This window comes from Rousettus aegyptiacus, unplaced genomic scaffold (genome assembly GCF_014176215.1).
Source record: "Rousettus aegyptiacus isolate mRouAeg1 unplaced genomic scaffold, mRouAeg1.p scaffold_m13_p_3, whole genome shotgun sequence".
Lineage (NCBI taxonomy): Eukaryota > Metazoa > Chordata > Mammalia > Chiroptera > Pteropodidae > Rousettus > Rousettus aegyptiacus.
The window spans coordinates 162707094-162729128 of NW_023416306.1; the positions used below are offsets into that span (position 1 = coordinate 162707094).

The 22035-nt window shown below is 34.3% G+C and overlaps 1 protein-coding gene across 5 annotated transcripts in view; it reads left to right on the plus strand.

Annotated features, from left to right (window-relative positions):
• The window catches only part of SPATA7 (spermatogenesis associated 7), a 30139-nt gene extending 8504 nt beyond the window's left edge, over window positions 1-21635 (plus strand). For 4 of the 5 annotated variants that reach the window (XM_016123800.2, XM_016123803.2, XM_036239167.1 and 1 more), the window contains 9 exons: window positions 2467-2514; window positions 5070-5203; window positions 12250-12725; window positions 13853-13919; window positions 15593-15699; window positions 17034-17087; window positions 18418-18495; window positions 20621-20678; window positions 20933-21635. In XM_016123800.2, the coding sequence (XP_015979286.2) occupies window positions 2467-2514; window positions 5070-5203; window positions 12250-12725; window positions 13853-13919; window positions 15593-15699; window positions 17034-17087; window positions 18418-18495; window positions 20621-20678; window positions 20933-21508 (1598 nt within the window). In that variant the 3' untranslated portion in view covers window positions 21509-21635. The remainder of the gene's footprint in view (window positions 1-2466; window positions 2515-5069; window positions 5204-12249; window positions 12726-13852; window positions 13920-15592; window positions 15700-17033; window positions 17088-18417; window positions 18496-20620; window positions 20679-20932) is intronic. The other variant, XM_036239168.1, reaches the window with a different exon arrangement.
• Window positions 21636-22035: the final 400 nt, after the last annotated feature.

The window sequence follows — 22035 nt, forward strand, 5'->3', positions numbered from 1 at the left end:
GTTATCCCTAATATTATTTTGTGGTTAGATACTGATTTTAATATAATAAAAGTTTATAATCTACTTCTTTGTTTTCAAATGTACTGAAGTTGCACAAAGAAGATACTAGATAATCTCTTTTTCTTTTTTGGCCAGCTCTATTGAGCTATAACTTACCTACAGCAAAATGCAGTAATTTAAAGTGTACAGTTAAATATTTTTAAAAAATATATACATTTGTATAACTACCACCTCAGTCTTGCTGCAAAACAGGAGTCCGTGGACTACAGCTTACAGGCCAGCCCCCCCTGCTGCTGGTTTTTGTACAGCTTGTGAAGTAAGAACGGGGTTTGTGCTTTTAAATGGTTGGGAAAAATCCAAAGAACAGCACTTTGTAACATGTGAAAGTTATATGAAATTCAGACTTCGTTGTCCATAAATAAACACAGTCTTTTACATATCGTCTATAATGGCTTTGCACTAACAGGCAGAGTTGACTAGTGGTGGCACAGACCGTATCACCCTGCAGAGCCTGAAACATTTACTTATCTGACTTCTTACAGAAAAAGTTCACTGACCCCTGATACAGAACATCCACTACTCCAGAAAGTTCCCCTTAGTCTTCTGCAGTCAGTCTCCTCCCCGCCTGCCCTGGCAAACCGCTGTTCTGCCGTCTGTCACTATAGTTTTGCCTTTCCCACAATTTCACATAAATGGAATCACATAATATGTATTGTTTTAGCTCTAGCTTCTTTTACTTAGCTAACATGTTTGAGACTAATCCATATTCTTGTGTGTAGCAGTATTTTTTTTTTAATTCTAAGGTGGTAGTCTGTATAATTAATACATCACAATTTATTGATTTACCAACTGGTGGACATTTGGATTATTTCAACTCACTTTTGGCTATTAGGAATAAAGCTACTATAAACATTCACATACAGTCTTTGAACATATGCTTCTGTTTCACTTGGATAAATTTATTTATTTGAAGTGGAATTGTGGGATAGTATGGTGTGCGTTTAACTCGATAAGACTGCCAAACTGTTTTCCAGACTGACTATATTATTTTGCATTTCCATCACTTTTATATCCTCACCAGCACTTCCTATATCGACAGTCCTTTTTTAGCTATTCTAGTGGATATCTGATAGTATATCATCAGGCTTTTAGATTGTATTTCCCCAGTGTCTGATGATGTCGAACAACTTTTCTGGTGCTTATTTGCCATCTGTATATGTTCTTAGGTGAAATATCTGTTCAGATCTGTAGCCCATTTTTTAAAATGAGTTGTTCGTCTTCTTAGTATTAAGTTGTGAGAGTTCTGTATATATTAAATACAGGTCCTGTGTCAGATATATGTTTTACAAATATTTTTTCCTAGTCTGTAACTTGTCTTTTCATTTTCTTTTAAAAAATTTTTATTTCAAATAATTTTAGAGTTATAGGAAAGCTACAAAGAGTACAGAGGGTCACAGAAACTCTGCACCCACTTTTCCCTGTTAAAATTGTACATAACCATATTACAATACTCATACAGACCTTATTTGAATTTCACTAGTTTTTTCTCACTGTACTTTTTAAATTTTTATTCTCTCATTTGAAGGGCTAAAATTTTTAAATTTTAGTTTATATTTTATGACATTGATATTTTAGATGACTAAAAAACTAAAGAAAAATAATATTTTGTGATATGTAAAATTACATTCAGCTTTTCCATTTTTAAATAGTTTATGCTTTTTATATCCTGTTTAAGAAACCTTTGCCTAATCTTAATGACTAAGATTTTTCTTACGTGTTTTCTTCTAGAAGTATAAGTTTCAGCTTGCACATTTAAGTTCATGATTAATTTCGAATTAATTTTTGTGTATAGTGTGATATAAAGATCAGTTTTTGCCAATGGGAATTCAGGTATTCCCAGAACTATGTGATGAAGATACTGTCTTTTCCCTACTGAATTGCCTGAGCCCTTTTCAGAAGACAGTCGGCCATATGTGTGGGTCCATTTCTGGACTTAACCTTCAGTTCTGTGGATCCTGTATATCTATCTCCTTTATAATACCACACTGCCTTATTTACTTTAGCATTACAGTAAGCCTTGGAATCAGTACAGGTCCTCCAATTTTACTCTTTTCTTCCAAGCTTGTTTTGGGACTCTAATTACAAGTATGTTAAGTGCACGATATAGGTAGGGTAGGTCAGTGACGATGCCCAATGCATTTATTTTCCAGCCTTTCTTCACTCCGTTTCATTTCGAAGAGTTTATATTGCTATGTTTTCAAGTTTACTAATATCTTCTTTTATGGTACAAATATACAAATACTACATTTTTGGTCAAAGATACTATATTTTTTATCTCCAGAAGTACCATAAATGTTAAAACAAGGGACTGCAAGCTCTGGAACTTTTTGTGATTTCCTCACTTGATATTTGTTGTCATTTATAAATATTAAGAATACTATTAAGCAACTGCTTCTTCTTTTTCAGCTGTGGTAGACTGCTCAGTTCCACTCAGCATGAGCGCCAGCATCAAATGTAAGTAATTTCTGACATTGCCTTTATGTAAACGACACATAACGTAAATTTACCATCTTAGCTATTTTTAAGTCTATACAGTTCAGTAGCATTAAGTACATTCGTACTGCGGTACAACCATCACCACTATCTATTTTTTTGTGCTCTTTTTATTTCATAAAGCTGAATCTCCCCCTATTCCCTTCTTCCAACCACTGTTGTACTTTCTGGCAACCACCTTTCTACTTCCCGTCTCTATGAATTTACTACTCTGGGCATCCCATGTAAGTGGACTCATTCAGTGTTTTTCCTTTTGTGACTGGCTTATTTCTCTTCGCATAATGCCCTCAGAGTTCACCCATGTTGTAACATATGTCAGACTCCTTCCTTTTTGAGGCTGAATAGTATTCTGTTGTCTGTATATACCATATTTTTTTTATACAGTAATAAGTCAATGGACAATTGGGTAGTTTCTACCTTTTGGCTATTGTGACTAATCTTTCCATAGACATGAATTTACAAATATATCTTTGAGACCCTGCTTTCAATTCTTTTGGGGATATACTGAGAAGTGAAATTGCTAGATTACATGGTAATTCTATTTTTAATCAGAAAATACCACCAATACTGTTTTCTGTGGCAGGTGCATCATTTTACATTACCACCGAAGTGGGCAGATGTTCCAGTTCTCCGTATCCTCCCCAAGTCGTCATTTTCTGTTTTGTTTTGTTTTTTAATAGCCATCTTAATGGATATTGACATATTGCCTTTTGAAGAAGTATTTTCTAACTTTTAAATATTATGCATAAATAAAAGAAGCTTGTATTGTACTTCTGAGTTTTGGAACTTAGAATTGAGCCCAGGCTTTGCCACTAAATTGTCATGTAACTTTAGAGAAATCATTTAACTTCTCTAGATTTTATTTTTTCTACATATAAAAATTTGGGTAATATGAAAAGGCTTGCCAAGGTTTAAGTTATAGAATTCTGTGATTCTAACTTCCCTTGGCTTGTCAACATTACCAAATTATTCATTAAAAATACCATAAGTGGCTCCTTTCTACAGATAAATATTGTCTGTCCGTGTCCTAATAGGCTAACTGGTAAACATTATATGTATCTGAAAAGCCATATTGAGATATAATATGTTATGTTATATCTGCCCTTTGACCTTAGTACAGAAATCTGTACTAAGGAAATAATAGACCACAAAATTTGAAATTCCTATTAATAATGTTCTGAAAGATATTCAACACCATTTGAAGACCTTGAGTTCATCAAGAAACATTTACTTAAAAATAGTAAAAAAAAAAAAAAAATGAATATCACAGCCCGTGCTTGTCTTATTAATAATCATATAAAAAAGTATTCTAAATCTTAAGTTTAATGTTTTTTAAGTAATTATTTGCATTTAATTATTATTTAGAGTTTAATTAAGAAAGGATTTTCACATACAAAAAAAGTGACTATCAACCCAAGGTGGTGAACGAATGAGAGCCCAGAGGGGGAAGTGCCCATTGAGTGCAGTCTGGCAGAGGTCACGGACCGCAGGGTTGGCTGGACTCATCTCTCGTGCATCTTAGTGGGAGAGATAGGACTTAAGCTGGGCCAGTGGCTGCCAGCTGCCGTTCAGGAAGCACGGTGTCCGTCAGGCCCTGTGCCTGACCCTTTATGTTCTCCCTCCTCCTGTTCCCTTTGTGCTTGCAACAAGCCCTCAGTAGGCTCTCCTATCTTTGAAGGAATTTGGGAATTCAAATAATTTTTTTAGGAGGGGTAGGCAAGAGTAGGAACTTGAATATGTATTTTTAAAGACCAGTTTGACCACAGCACACACTTATATGGGCAAGTTGTGTTACATCTCACCCTCCTCTTTTATAAAATAAAAGATAATTGAATCATCTCTAAGGAACCCTTCAGATTTCTAAATTCTATGCTTTATTTTTTTCCTTCTCTATCATATTAGTACCTTTTTATAGCATGAAAAACTGGTTCAATATTTCTGTATAGGCTTTAAAAATCTGGTTTTACCCAGTAGTCATTAGATCAGGTAATCCGTTTTTAACTAGAATCATCCCTAAATAGGAAAATTGTGCTAAATTTTCATACTGGCATTTATATCCCAAACAATAGATATGTAAGACATCTCATTTTTATTTGGGTTGTATAATAAAAAGCCTGAATGTTTTAATACTCTTATTCAAACAAACTCTTGTGTTTGAAATCTGAATCTACCAATTTAAAATATTCAGCATTTTGCATGATATTTAGTTCACTAGAGTTTATTCACTGGTTAATTCAGCAAATATTTATTGGGCACCTCCTATGTTCTAGACACTATTCTAAGAGATGGAACTAAAGACGCGAACAAAACAAAGCACCTGCTTTTGTAGAGCTTACATTCTAGTTGAGAAAGACAATAAGCAAATGCAAAGCAATAAGTAAATATAGAAGATGTCATATGGTAAAATGTCCAGAAAAAGGCAAATATGTAGAGAAAGTAGATTAGTGGTTGCCTAAGGCTAAGGGTGGGAGAGGCAGCAGCTGCAAATGGGTTAAAAGATTTGTTTTTCCCATCAGATGCAGACCAACAACGAAGAGAGAAACTCAAAAAGGAATTAGCACGATGTGAAAGGGAATTGAAATTAACCAAAACTGAAGTGCAGGCCAGTTCTAAAAATAATTCCAAGTCATTATTTAACACTCTACAAAAGGTAAGATAGTATTTTTACCTTTTAAAAACAGATATTTCTAAGGTACTTCATTAGTGGTACAGCCTGATTTTTTGGTGACGTGTGTGCTCTAGGTCAGAGTCAGTAAACCTCCTGTAAAGAGCTGCGTAGTAAATATTTTACCCTTCTCAGGCCACACAGCCTCTGTCACAACCATCGTGCCATTGGAAACAGCCACAGATATTACATAAATGAGTGGGCCTGGCTGTGCTCCGTCAAAACTTTACTAACAAAAAACACTGTAGACCGGATTAGGCCTATAAGCTAGTTTGCTAAGAGGAGTTTTTTTTCCTTTCTCATGAATGCATGTTAGTTTTATCAAATACTTTTTCTGCATTTTTTCAAGTGAATGGTATAATGTTTTTTAATCTGTTAATGTAGTGAATTACAACTGAATTTCTAATATTAAAATAGCTTTGCATCCTTAGTATAAACACTACTTTGTCATGATTCATTACTGTTTGTATACATTGCTGGATACAGTTGTTAATATTTTGCTTGGGATTTTAGCATCTATATTTATTATTAATATTGACCTGCATTTGCCTTTTTTCTACAACGTCAGGATATACTAGCCTCATAAAATTACCTGGGCACTATTTCCTCTTTTTCTATGCTTTAGGAATAGTTCATGTAAGGTTGAAATTATTTGTTCTTTGAATTTGATGGAATTCAATATTAAAATTATCTGGACCTAGAGTTTTCTTTGTGAGAAGATTTTTGACTACTGATTTCATTTTTGAAATCCTTATATAACTATTTTTATAAGTTGTGTATACGAAGTTGTCCATGCCACCTAAATTTTCAAATTTTTGGCATAGACTTGTTTATAATATTCTTTTAGTCTCTCTCCCTCTCTGGAATTTTTTTTCCTTTGTTAATCCTCTATGTTGTATTTTGTCTTCTATTTTGTTAATATCCACTCTTATCGTTATTTTCCTCTTTGGCTTCCTTTGCGTTTATTTTGATGTACTTTTTCTACTTTCGTTTAGCTTATTTTCAGCCACACATCTTCAGAGGTGTGAGTATTTTTAAGAATCTAAATTTTCCTCCAACTGTTACTTACTTGCATCCCACAAGTTTCTATATGAGGCATTTTTCTTATGGTTCAATTCAAAATATTTTACAGTTTCCATTATAATTTCTTCTTTAACCCAGGAATTATTTAGAAGTGTTTCTTAATCTCTAAATCTATTTTTTCCCAGTTTTCTTTTTGTTACAGATGCCTAGCCTAATTATATTAAGATCAAGGAATATCTATATGATACCTATTTCTTGAAATTTGTTGAGACTTATTTTATAGTACAGTAGGTGGATAATTTTTTTAATGTACTGTGTCATTGTGTGTTTGAAAATAAAATATACTTTATAGTTGTATGCAATATTTAATATATAGTGTAGTGTGTCCATTAGATTAAACTTAATATCTAATAGATGTCCAAATCTTATGGATTTTTTTGTCTGATTAATCTATTATTTATTAAGAGAAATATTCCACGAGAGCATGTATTTAGATTTTTTCAAAAATTAATACCACCAATTTTTGTTTTATATATTTTGAGTTTATATTATGTCATAATACAGATTTAGAGATGATATGTTTTTTTGGCAAATCAAGGCTTTTATCACTGTGCTTTGAACTTCTTTATCTTAATGTTATTTGTATTAGTTTTTGATAATGATATAGTTAAATCAGTTTTCTTTTAATTAGCATTCCTTTGGTATATCTTTTTCAACTTTTTAATCTTAATGTTTTAGGTAGGTCCCAAAGTTTTAGGTGGGTCAGTCAGATTATTCCATCTGATAATCTTTGTCTTTTAAGTGCAACATTTAGTATATTTTTTCTTCTGCCTTCTTGTCTTTTGCTGTTTGATCCATAGTAATAAACAGAATTCTAAATGACACCCCCACAATGACCTACATCCTTAAACAGTCTCCACTCTTGAGTGTAGGCAGGACCTGTAACTTACTTCTAACCAACAGACTATGGCGAAGGTGATGGGCTATCCCTTCCGTAATGATGTTTAAGGTTTTCCTCCTTCCTAAAGAGAGGAGGGGAAATGGGCTGGGAGGAGTTTCTGCAGAGGCTACTGTAGAAATGGCTTTCTCATCCCCCAGCCACACGGAAGGAACAAGGGGAGGGGGGAAACTTTCTTAGGGTTCTCCCTGCTCTTGCCTGTGAGCTCCTGGTGAGGTTCCTGGAGGAAAAGCCAGCAGGAGGGTACAAACTCCCCAAGTCTCTGCAGCTGCCCACTCTCACGCAAGTCTACTCTCTCTTCAGCAGTTAGCCAAAATCTTCTAGCATAATCTTTATGTGGCACTCAGTAGCATTTGTCCCAAATAAGCAGCTCGTCCAGCTTTTTTCTTGTTGTAATAGTTCTCAGCTGACACTGGAAATCTGATTTACATTTGTACATAGTGGTGTCTTTTCTAAACTTTTTGATTTTGAAAACTTTAGCATCTACAAAGATAGTCATTTAATGAACCCAAATGTTCTTGTCCCCCAGACGTAGCAGTGCCCAGACTTATTTCATCTATATCCTCACTCACTACCCTCATCCCAGATTATTTTGATACAGATCCCAGATATCATATAACTTTATCCATAATTATTTCTGTGTGTATCCAAAAGATAGACCACAATTACCATTCCCATGCCTTAAAAATTAATAATTCTTTAATATCATCAAATATCCACTGTTCAGATTTTCCCATAGTCTTATGTATTTTTTTCAGTTAATTAGGATTGGGATCTAAATAATTTCAACTAATTGACAGATTTATTTTAATCTATAGCTTCTCCTTCTCCCAACTTTTTATGTATTAGAAAAAAATAAGTCATTTGTCTTAGCTTAAGGCTTTTGTGGACCACCTGAATAATGCAAATTTAGGCTGCAAGCTTGCGTTGGGGCAGTGTACTATTTCAAATTCTCAAAGGCCAGTGCTCCCTTTCCACTCAGTGCCAGAGTTCAAGACAGGCAAGTTTTTTGCAAGCCACCTGGTTGGGGTGTAACCATCAAGAGGATCCAGATTCATGAGCTTGGTCTCCTAAGCTGTCGACATCAGTCTCTGAGCTTCGTTTTCTGTTCCCCAGTACCCATGACGTGATAAAAACTATGGCCCATTAATAAAAGCAAGTTTCGCTGCTCTACTTACTAGGTATTATGTGCCATGTTTTTGATTCCAGTTCTTTCGATTGTACATGAAATGGTGACATATCAGTAGGCAGGGGAATGACTAAGGGCATGTGTGCGAATAAGGAATGCAGATTTTTTTCTTTGAGAAGTATGGGAGCCATAGAGCAGTTTGGGGCAAGTTAAATCATCATATTGACACTTTATAAACACCACACTGGCAGTAAGGAAAGACAGACTAACTATGAGTCAGTTGCAATAATCTGGAGAAGAAATGATTAAGACCTGATCCAAGACAGCAGAAGGGACACAAGGAATGTATTTAGGAGATATTTAGAAAGTAGAATCCCCAGGACTTGGTGTCCTGGGGATATGAAGAGCAATAGGCTGAAATTAAAGAGGTTCCCAGGTTTCTGGCCTGGGCAACTGGGGAGATGGTGCTATACCATTCACTGAAGTGATGATAATGGAACAAAGTGCACTGTCTTCTTTGGACGGGTGGGTAATGTAAGGTATGAGTCTACTCGTTTGGACATGCTTGACTTGAGGTGCCTTTGGAATAGCTAACATATTCAGTAGAGAGCTGATATGTGTATCTGCATCTGGAAAGAGGTCTGGGCTTAAAATAGAGTTGGGAGTCATCAGGGAAGCCATAGTATGCTTAAGAGCCCCCAGGGCTGTTATAGAGATTAAAAGGACTGGGAATAGAGCTGCTTCCTTTAGAATAGATTTACTGTCTGCACATCAATATTTAACTCACAGTGTATTTCCATTTTTCGTGATTGTACTTTTTAACTGAAAATTTAAAATATTTTGCTATTATCCAGCATTTTGAATGTAAATTAATAATTGTATTTTGAGATAAGAATGGGTTTTGTTGGAAATAAAATACATAATTTAATCTATAAATGGAAGATATTTTCTATTCATTTTTCCTTTAGCTACTGTAACCCTGTACATTTCCCTTCCATAAAGGAGTTTTTTAATATTTTAATCTTAATGTATTTTTTACTTCATTTAGAATTCACAGTAACTTGCAGTTTGCTTACATTTTTATAAGTGTTTATAATAAATATTTAGACACATTCAAATTAAAATTATTATTTTGAGCATAATATTTGATAATTGGATGTGTTTTCTGGTTAACAGACACCTAAGTTATAATTTGCATTTACTGAAAAGTTTGCTACAATTAAGAGGAAAATGCTATCTTTAGCCTCTGGACATATTACCTATTTATGTACATGAGTTCATATAATCAGAAATCTTGTAATTAATTGCCCATACTCCTCTCATGCTAGCATCTTTTTCTCACACTTTGAGAAAAAGTCTGCACCTTGTACTTCCTGGCAGTTATTCACTCACTCACGTCACTGGTAAAGCACCCACTATGTGCTATTAAGAATAAATGAATATGTGGATGCAATGCATATTCCTAAGTAAATCTATTTTAAAAGCAGTATAAAGCAATGAAAATCAAGAGCTATCAGTTTCTTTTATAAAATATACTTTGAAAATTTTTGGAAAACATAGGTTAACCAATGTTTTAAGTAATTAGTCCCATCCTGTTCTGCAATTAAGTTGATTCCTCAACTGTTTTAAAACCTGAAAATTGAAAAATCTTAGTCTGCCATTTCTTCTGACATTATACCTCAAAAAGATTGATTTAGTTAGTACTCAGTCGTTCTGCGATTGTAAAATAGGATAGGTGTCCTTGTCATAAAAACATGTAAACTATGCAACACTTATCACTTCGAACTGGTTACAACAAATTGCGTTGAACTGTAAAGATGACGTAAGAAGATGAAAGTGGTCAGATTGCCACCAAAATTTTTGTTCAATGGATGTAAAATTGATGAACATTTTCTGATTTTAGAACTTTACAGTGCTATTCAAGTTTTGGTGAATTTACCAGTGTGTTACATATTTTCTATGAAAATTATATCCATCCAACCTTGCTGATATTTATGGCTAAAGGAAACTATTATATAATCTCAAAAAAGCAAGTTGGCACAGTTGATTTCATATAGTGTTCTACTGGTTTTCAAGAGAAAAAAAAAAGGATACAAGGGAGGGATTATGAAACGTAAAAATACAGAAAAGTTTCCTGCCTTCAGTCAGTTCAAAAGCAGTTTTTCCAGCCCATTGCAGACAAAAGAAAGTATATTTCTGCCTTTAAAGACTTTCTTTGTTGTTCTGTTTTGTTTATTAAATAACCATCAGTGATAAGAATTCTCTTACCATCTAATGCCGTATGCATTTCTGCCTGCTCTGATCTCAGTTTTTACTGCCCCTCTAAGTGTAAATAATTCCTGTAGTTATTATTTAATAGCCATAAAGGAGTTTTCAGACTGCACTTAGAAATATCTTCACAGGGTACCAGACTATTCTGGTGTAAAAGCCGTAGTATGAGTCTAGTTTGGGAGTACTTTTTAAAACTAAGGTATTAAAGTCATGAACCACACAGAACCCTAGTGATTCACATTCTAATGCCAACATACTCACTTGCTTTGAGTAACTTAGTCCTATATTTGGGACAGGGTTAGAAAGCACTTGGAAAGGAAATAGGTGCCTTGACCTCTTTTAGGCAGTAATCATAGTGTCCAATTATTGCACTTTCCTTACTTAGATAAATCAATACTTAGGTTAGCTGAATTGTTCAGTAGCAAGAAAGGGGTTAAAATCAGTTTTAGATTCCCAGTGGTGTACAAAACTAAAAATATGTGATTTTCAAATGAGTCTTTAAAATAGATAACCTGACATGATAGGCTCAGCCTGGATTCAAATCTATAAGACCCTGCACCTGAGTTTTTCATCTTTAAAACAGAGCTAATTAATTGTCCCACCACCCAGAGTGGATGGGACGATTAAATGAGTTGTACGTGTAAATCGGTTAAAACAATACCTTCACATGGTAAACATTCATACTTACTAGTAGCAGCGATAGAAGTTCTGATTATTCCTCTTTTATTCTTCTCAATGGCAAGAACAGTACCTTGTGCAAAGGAAGCACTCGGCTCTTCCCTTTCTCCTCCCATTTGTCTCCTCTGGAGCTTGTAGGACAGATGTAACTGGTTAATCCTGGCCATTTTCACCTCCATTTCTGTCACTTCAATGTAACTTCACCTCTACATAATAAAGTGACTCAGAGTTCTGTAAAGGATACACAGGTGTCCATAAAGTTTGGAATCATAGATAAGGCTTTTGGGGCAGCTAATCTGTAAAAGAATAAAATATGTTTTTAGACTTTATAGATATCCTGTAGAAATGGTTCTTCCAAGGTTAAACCAAAAAAAAAAAAAAAAATGGAGCTGCCAAAAACACCTTTCTTTTCAAAGCTCTTCTCACTCATGAGGAGAACTTGAGAAACATGTGAACTTTTTATGTAATAGGTATTTCTTAGTCATATTTAAAATATCGGGTACTTAAATCAAGGCTCCATATATTGTGAGGAGAAGTTCCTTTTCATTTATTCAAAGCCTTGAAGTCACAGAGGAACTGCTGGCACTGAAGATCGCCATAATGACCAGGGAAGATGCTGCCACCAGCAATGGTTGATAAGGGGATTGGGGCTCACAATTGTTTTGGAAACTTGCAGATAAGACTGGGATCTATCAGTAGACACAAGGTCAAGACTACAATATAGGTAGATGTTATTAATCAATTTCTTAGCTTCAGAAAGAAAAATGATGGCTATTATATTTAGAATTGTATTTCTATATATTAATAATTCAAAAACTCGAATAGAATTTTATATACAATGCTAACATCTTCAGGAACACGTAAGCTAATTTGTAGACCCCTGAGGCAACCATTTTTGAATGTATAATTGGGAGATCCTCCATTATATGAATTCATAACTTAATTGATGACTGTCATACCCAATGTTCTCAGCCTTCAGGGGAACCACAAAATGAAGAGGACATGTTATTGGAAGAAGTGAATGGGTATTCGTCCTTTACAAAGTCCCCAGTACCATCTTCAGAGAGACTACAAATAAGCATACCCAAATCCAATAAAGTCCTCACAAGTGGTACCGAGAAGAACTCCTGTTCCTTCCTGTCCAGCATGGATTACGCCACCTCCGGGCCCAGGAAACCGTGCTTTGGAACCTCGTATGGCAGACGGCCCAGGGGCACATTCCCAAATTCCCACCGGTTCCAGTTAGTTATTTCCAAAGCACCCAGCGGGGACCTTTTGGATAAACATTCCACACTCTTTTCCAACAGACATTTGCCATTCACTCCACGCACTTTGAAAACAGAAGCAAAATCTTTCCTTTCACAGTATCGATATTATACACCTGCCAAAAGAAAAAAAGATTTTACAGATCAGCGGATAGAAGCCGAAACCCAGACTGAATTAAGCAGGTATGGCTCATCAACAGCCAATAGTAAACCTTCAGGAAGTTATAGAAATGAAATAATACTCCTTATTTTATATCACGTATCTTATGTGCCTTTTGAATGGGATGAGATTAGTGTGACTTTTCTTTTGCATGTGTCACTAGAACTGTCAGAGTAATTGTTGAAAAGCTAAGTAGCTATTAAACTTGTCGAGCTCCTTATAAATGTTGTGAATGTTACATATATATTTGTTGTTCTAAACATGGTACTAGAACTTGTATATGTTTGTAGATGTTATACTTCCAGAGAATCCTTAAAATATGTCATCAAACAGCATTTGCGTAAATATGTCTATTGCGTTATGATAAAAATGGCAAAACAATGGGCTAAAGAGAGAAGTAAAAAAACAACTGTTTATCTAACTACCCCTGTGCCTCCTTTCCAGCAAACGTTCAACCCCAGTCTTGTATAGCAATAAATCTCCAGGTATAATTTAGACAATTGGGATACTTTCTGTAAATTAAGTGTAATTTGCTTCAATAATGTTTTCATATACAATAGTGTATGGCATATAATGAATATTCAGTGAAAGTTTTCCAAGAGATTAGAGAAAAAAATAAATCTAATAAAGTATTAAGTGTTAGACGATTTGTGATTGTTTTTCCTGGTATTTATCAGATACTAGGTGTTAATTATTTTAGGAGAAAGAAAACAATTTATAACTAGTATTCTTTTCTCTGGGTAAAGATAAGAGGTACAGTAATATTTAATGTACAGCATACATTTAATCAAAGAATTAAGGAATTTAATCTATGATAGAACTTGTCAAGTGAGGGAGAAGTAAAGAAAGCAAATATATGCTTTTACAGTGTTTTTACAGTGTTTTGAAGGTAATAGTTCTATTATCTTTTCCATTTCCCTAGTTCTATTCTGCCCAACTGAAATTTAGCTGCTATGCAAAAAGAAGAAAAAGACACATACGCAACCCAAACCATATCTATTTCCTGATTATATACTTATAAATAACAAATTTTGTAAGAATAGATGGATTTTGTCTCCTAAGTTTGAGTCATTTTTTCTAGACAGTAAGGCTCACTATCGTGGTGTTTGTATTTTGAAATCTGAACAGTAATTCTTTTTAAATATTACAGCTTCAAATCTGATTTTGAGACAATTGAGACTAAGGACTTCACAGATCCAGAAGTGAACATAAAGCAGGTAATAAAAATGAGATCTCTGTGTTCCACATTGGAATTACAGCTGCTTTAACCAACTAGAGTGTGGATAGTTATTTGGACTAAGAAGAGTAATCTCTTGGTGACACTTCTTGGTCTGATATGGCCACTCTACAGAAGGTTTGCGTATTTACGAGTGGTTAGTTCTCTGAGAATGGCAGATGGATCCTGCTAATTTGGAACATCATTTGTTGCTAGCATCTCTTCTTGATAGTTGGTTGGCTGGCTGGATAGATGGGTGGATGAATAAAATACCTTAAATATTGTTTTCAAAGATGCAGACTTAGATTACTGAAGGGTACAGAAAAATTTATGCCTGTATATTTTTAAAGAATTGCCACTATATTATTAAAAATTATACATGTTATAGTAGATGGATGTATCATTCTCTTATGTTTGCTTCTACTTTTTTATATATCATAAAGGCCTTTTTTACAGTGTTTATATGTTGAAGGCTTAGCAATCATTTCATTTAAAATATCACAACTTTGATTTTAAGATAGTGATTGTTTTTATTTTTATTTTTGGGGTATTAATCATATACCTGTATTCTAATTTACATTTACTGTTCATTAAAAGGTTTGTCTATTAAAATGTCGAACACAGATTCAGGGATAAAAGAATAAAATATAATCACACTCAACTCCCATCTTCCCTTCTGGAAAATGGGTAGAGGATTGTAGGTTTCCATGTCAGGCATTAATAGCTATTTGACATAGAGACCTGCCACCTGAGACCCAAGGACAAATCACTTATCATCTGAGAGCTGAGTTTTTACATCTAGGAAAACTGTACTGAACGTACAGAATCATTGGTAGGAATAAATGCTGTAGGTACAGTGCCTCGCCCAGCCAGGGCTCAAAAAATGATGGCTGTGACTAGCTCGAGATTCGGAAAGAGAGCTGTGTATGTAACTAAACTAAAGCAGAATAAGGTCATTTTTATGACATCGTGTTCCAAATGTCGATCCAACATCCTGTAAGAAAATGGTGTGTGCCCATATTCTGTAATCAGTACCACCAGCTATGTACTTGAGGAAGCCCATAGAGTACGAAGACAGTAGACCCTCATTTTAACACTTTTAAACCTGTAAAGCACTGTACATAAATTTGCATTATAAAGATTAAATCTTATAATGCAAGTAAATTCTTTTGGCGCAGTATGTAACCCATAGTAAGAATTCTATAAAAGTAAGCTGCCAGGAGTTTAGTTTGTTAATATTATCGTTCATACTGCCATAGCTAACACTGCTTCTACATAGTTGTTATTTGGCATTCGGAACAGCTGGGCGATTTGAATTTCTGAATAATGGGATATTTTTTCTCAAGTTTATGTAAAACTTTCAAATTTACTTCATTTTTCTTTTTATATGTTTACTTGTAGTGATTTCCTAACGTCATATATACCTCATTAAAAATGTAAGAAATAAGTTTTTAATCTTATTTTAAATAATTTTTTTTTGAAAGTCCTGATTGGATAGAAAACATATTCTAAAACATCCCTCATTATACTATATCTGTCATGGTTATCTACTGGATATCTCTACTCTCCTGCCTTGCTTTTTAAAAAAAATTTTGCTGTTTTGCTTTATCCATGCTTCTATATAATATATTTCTGAAGTAAAATAAAGATTTGTTCTTCTCATTGCATCCCCAGGCATCGAGTTGTCCCGAAGACAAAATAACCCCTTTACCTTTGCAAGAGTACGGCTCACAGTGGGACCAGATGCAAGAAGGCGCTCTCCTTCAGTGTTCCCCCTCGAGGTAGTCAGCGCGCGGGAGAAATCGCTTCACCTGTCTCCATCTAACTGCTTTCCCATGTTACAGACACGTAGGATTTGCCACATAAGTACCTTTTCATTGTGCTCTGGTGTCACACGATTCAGTGGCAGTGTTAGCTTTGCTAAGGAAGTTTGACAAGTAGGTACTCAATAAAAGTTTAACCGAATTCACTTTACTAATTCATTAGGAAAGTAAAGAGGGACATTGGCCTGTATTATTTGCCGTCGCTATCCATGTAAAAAAGAATTTTCCCCAAGACAAATCCTCTGGCAATGATGCCAACTAGTGTATGCGGCTCAAATGGTACTGAACACCATACCATTTGAGGATTCCTAATTTGTGATTTTGAATATTCACCATATGCTCATGCTTGATCTATACATGCTATGTATGTAGAGGCACTATTTTTTTTTTTTAACTACTCTTGTTTAGGGATTATGAAATACTATACCTAAATTAGAAAAGATAGGTTAGTGCCCATAGTATAGAATCTAAAAAATGCCATTGTTAGTTTCAGCTGCCAAATGCATTTCCAGTGTCAGAGACTGGATAAGAGATGAAGGATGTGGAAGAAAGGACCTGAGGTTAAAAAGAGGGCAAGAATGAGGTGTCAGATGGCAGGGCAGCAGGCCAGCACGCAGACCCCTTGAGGCCCAGCTCCTCCCTCAGGCCTTTCCTAGGGAGATCTCACCAGCAAGGCTGCAGAGTTCTTTGCTAACCTGTCTTGAAATTCATAGTGCTCCAGTACTCATAACTTAAGATTTATAAGCTACTTTTGAGCCAGTCTGCAATGAACATAAAGAATCACCTAGAAAAAGAATATTTATCTTTTCTAGTAGTTTCCATCTAAAAGTAAAATACTATAATTGAGCATACCTGAATAAAAAGCTTAGAATTAACTAAGGATGACATGACCAGACAATGACAAAATTTATCATAATGACCTGCTTTAAAATTTTTCCATAGGGAAATATCTGTTTTCAGCATTATTTATATGTTAACTTTAGTCAAATTGTCATTGTTGATACCATGTAAGTGCTGTAGTAGTTTTGAAAAGGCTAGCGAATTTGTAATCAGAATACTAATTTAAAAATCTGTCTGCTACTTACTAACATGTGACTTTTGCAAGCTACTTAGCCCTTCTGCCCCCTGGTGAACTCATTAGTAAGAAAAATACCTACCCAATATGCCTGTCAGGGTTGTTCTGAAGATTAGATTAGATCACGGGTATAAAACATATTACAAATATATAATATTGAACACTAATTATATACCAACCATTGTTTTGTTCAAATATTTTAATTTTCTCTTTTCAGGGCAGTATGTCAGTATTCCCTGCAGCCTCCTTCGAGGAGAAAAATCTATTCTGAGTAAGATCCTTCTCACCTCTTCATTTTGCTTAATGGAAATCAAGAATTAAGACCCATACGAACTGTTATTAAGTAAGATAGGTTTGAACACTATTCTCTCTTACAACCAGCTTTGGAGTTCGGTCATGTAATACATACTAACTTTGGGGAAATGACCAGAATTTTCTGAAATAATTATCCATCACTTCATCTTTATGTCTAGTAGAGATTTGTCCCTAAGTTAATAATAAGCTATAATTCTTGTTTGTTTTTATAAATAAAAATAATAGTGTTTTCAAGAAATTCGGATGTTTAGTAGCTCAAGAGAGCCTTCCTGGAGGTTTCTAACCACCCTAGTTCTTTGCAGATATTATACTTTTGGGTTTGAATATAGTTAAAGTTAAGCTATACTTTTTTCAGGGAAAATAATCTATTTTTAGAGTTTTCTTATTCTCAAACTTGCTGTTTAAATATTATAGACTGAATAATTTTGAAAGTGTAACTTTTTATGCACTATTTTAATCTTCTATTTGATTTACTTATTAACTCCTCCCTTTACATTCACTTATTCAGAAATTGAGTATTTACATTTAATAAATAAAGGCTATTTGCATTTTTATCAATTCACTAATTTCAGCTAATTAAAGTCAAATTTATAATAGTATCCTAATTTTCTTATAATAGCTACTAAAATATAGTTATCTCATAAGATAATGTAATGAAGAAATATGTCCAAGCAATTAAAAATCACCACTTTATTTTTGTATGCAAATTTTCCTATAAGAATATTTTCCTCCTCTCCAAGCACTTTAAGAAAAAAAAAAATTTTTTTTAAAGTAAATTTAAGTAAATTTCCCAACCTTAAAACAAGATGCTCTCTCAGGAGTAGGAAAGGATGTCAGAGTTGAAGTTCCTGCTTCTCGGATGACTTCCTCTTTCCTTTCCTGCCCATGCAATGCTCACACCTCTGCTGCTGGAGCCAGAGTCCAAAATAAAAAAAAAAAAATCCCTCGTCAGGAACATGTGTCCCCATTGGGTCACGTTTGGTTGCCCTCTTGCCGCTGGTTGGTCTGTCTCTGGTTTTGTTTAATCCCTGCTTATTTTTTACTACTGGGTGGATGTCTCAGACATCTATAAAATTTTACTCTACCAGGGAGTAGTTTTCATCTTTAATATTTATATTTCCATAATTTCAGAATATGCAACATAGGCACATGTTTGTTTTATAATATTCCTGTTAATGAGAGAGAGAAGTACATTTATAATAGGGATATTTATTTCTAATTAGGTATGTATATTTCCTATTGTTTTCAGAATAAATTTTATACTGTATATTGCTTTGTCTTCACAGTAAAGAAGAACTTTTGTATCTGAGTTTCATTGAAGATGTAACAGATGAAATTTTGAAACTTGGTTTATTTTCAAACAGGTTAGATTTTTAAAATAATACATGGTGATTGAAGAATAGTACATTAAATATGCTTCATTTGGTATTTTTTGAAGTTATTTCCACATATTAAGAAATGGAAATTATTTTCCTTTCCTGGGGGACCATATTCTTATAATTGATAGCAAATTGTAAAGAAATATTTAATTAATACTCTAGGCAGGCTCACAGGTTGGGGCAGTAAGAGAAAAAAATAGAGATTTTATTCATTTTAATACTGTCATATTTCTCGGTTATAATAGACTAGTGAAATAAATGTTTGCTGCTTATATGCAAAGATCCATAATCCCATTTTGCTATTTGAAACTGCGGTGAGAATCAAAAGCCAGCATTTTGATTACAACTGTTACTAATAAAATGAGGACAAATTAAAAGCTATATTTGCATACTGTAAATGAAATAGGAAATGTGCAAAACCAGATTAGGTGTTATGTACCTAAAGAAGCCATGTGGTCCTGAATCAGCTCGAACATTTATTTAAGATTCACTGGGCACTGAGCCCCACATTGTTACGTAGCATAAGACCCCGTTTCATTATACATGTTCCATGCTTTCCCTGTCATGATAATCATCTGCCAAGTACAGGCATTCTAATGAATTATTTCTACTTGAAAGTGAACATTTTCATTATTAGTATCAAAAGATATACCAAAAGACCTAAGTTTTATTACAATAATTCTGTTTATCTCTTTCATTTAAAAAAGATGGATAAAAATGTTTACATAATGGAATAGTTTCAGATTTGCAAGATGAAGTTCTATTGATCTGTTTCACAAAAATGTGACCATATTTAACACTACTGAACTGTACAATTAAAAATGGTTACGATGGTAAATTATGTTGTATTTTTTCCACAACCAAAATGTTAACTGTAAATAAAAATATAAAACAAAAACATTTGCATAAAACATGTATTTATGCTAAAAAACACTTAGATTTTTTTTGTTAGATTTTATAAGGCTGTTTATTGCACTGTTTTGTATAATAGCACCAAAAGTTGAATCAAACTAGATGTTGAATAGTAAAGTTTTGGTTGAATAAATTGTAGAATATTTATAAGAGTAAGTTCTGTTCAGAGATTTAAATGTTTTACAAGTGAATTTATTGATAGAAAGATGTTCAAAATATATAATTAGAGAAGAACAAAATAAATACCCAAACAGTGTGTGTTGTTTAATCCCAGTTTTGGCAAAGAAATATATATACTTAGAAAATTGTCTAAGAGTGAATATCGAAAAACATCAACAGTTATTGTAAAAGGTAGAGTATTGTTTTTTTGGGCTTTTCAAAATTATTAAATTATTCAGAACTACTGAATATAAGGTTGGCTTATAACTTCATTGATAATAACAAATGATAACAAAGGAAATTAGTTGTTTTTCAAGAAACCTATTGATACATTCACGTGATAGAAGACAAGCATGTGTTAGTCGAAAAAATAAACTCTGGAGCCAGACACATCTGGTTAAATTCTCTTAATAGTTTGTGACCTTAGGGAAAAGGAAATCATTGTCCTAGAGATGTGGTTTTCTCATCTTAAAAATCATTTACAATACCTTTCTCTCCCAATATTGGTCATGATTAGAGATATAATTATTATGTGCATAGCACTTAGTGATTCTTAGTAAGTAATAACTTTTATGTTTTTATATGGATTTACCATCAGTGGAACATTTTTCAAGTATGCTTTAGGAAGCATTGTAAAATAACTTTATAAAGAAGTCTTTAGGGTTTGGTTTATGAGGTTGTGTTTATATGAAAGAGAGAGAGTATGGTGTTTGCACATGAATGTGAGAGGAAAAAAGAGCTTTTTCATGTATGTGGGAGAGAAAGAGAGAAGGACCTTTGGGATGTCATTTAAAATATTTTATGCACAGAAATGTAATAGCATGCAGTCTTCCAGAAACATTGGTATCCATCGTGTTAACTTAAATGCCACACAAGCTTCCAGATTGGAGAACTTGACAGGGAAGCGATGGTCTTTAACTTTGGAAAGACGAAGAGTAATCTAAAAAATATTTTCCAACTCTTAGTAGTTCAGTTATTGCATGGCTATTTGACATTTAGTTGATTTTGAGACATTAACATTTTTATTTATCATTTGTAGGTTTTTAGAACAACTGTTTGAGCGACATATAAGACAAAATAGACACCATCTGGAAGAGGTTTGTCTTTCCTTAGAACTTCGTTAGAAAAATTCCAATATAGAAAGAATTTTAAAGTGTTTCCATACCCTGAAAAGATACATAAAAAGCAAGTGCTTTTTTCCCCTTGCACTTTGTGTGTGTTGGGGGTGGGGGTTGGGGGGTGGGGGGGTGGGGAATATTGATCCTGCTGAGATTAGAAGTACTACAGACAGAAGTAATGCATTCACCTAGCTTAATTGATGTAACTGTGCATGTCCTTTTCTAAATCCTAGGGGAAAATGCGCCACCTGCTTCATACCCTAAAGGTGAACTTAGGCTGCAAGGAAAATTCAGTACAGCTGGATGAAGTTGATACGCTGAATTTACTTGACTTCGAAAAGGCTGAGGATTCAGAACAAAATAATTATAAAAGTAAACCAGATACAAGAATTCAACAGGAACGTCAAGAATACCAAAAAGCTTTGGATATGTTATTGACTATACCAAAGGATGAGAATGAGATATTCTCACCAAATGAATTTTTCCTGCCTATCTATAAATCAAAGTATTCAGAAGGGGTCATAGTTCAACAAGTGAATGATGAAACAAATCTTGGATCTTCAGTTTGGGATGAAAAAAATCCAAGTATTTCAGACAGCTTAACAGACCAGGAAACCTCTGTGAATGTCATTGAAGGTGACAGTGACTCTGAAAAGGTCGAGACTTCAAATGAATTATGTTGTCTTAGCACAGCACTGTCTCAGTCTGTTCAACTCTGCAGTGTCAAAGGTGATGATAATCATGACGTGGAAGGACCGACTCTTAAGATCATGGAAATGAGCATCGAGGACTGCCCTTTGGATGACTGACCTTCATTAATAAATATCCCAAATGGCCAGTGATTCATCATTCTTTTTTCTCTTTTTTTCTTTTATCTGTTAAGATTTTCTATGCTGAATAATAAATTGCCATAAATCTAGCAGCTTAAAACAAAAACACATGTATTATTTATCCCACAGTTTCTGTGGGTCAGTAGCCTGAACATAGATGGGCTGGGTCCTCTGCTGTGGGTCCCAACAGCTGCAGTCCAGATCTCGTCGTCTGAAGGCTTGGTTGGGGAGAGAGGGGAACCTCCCAAACTCTTTTCTGATTGTTGGCTGAATTCCTTTCCTTGTAGTAATAGATCTGAAACCTTCAATTTCTTGCTGGCCCTTGGTCATCAGCTGTCCTCAGCTCTTAGAAGCTGCCCACTCTTCCCTACCACATGGCCTCCTCCATAGGCAGCTCACAGCATGGCTGTTTGTGTCTTCAAGGCTAACAGGAAAATGAGAGAGACTGTGCTAGAAAGAGTCTTATCTAACAGTCACAGGAATTACTTTCTATCTTTGACATTTTC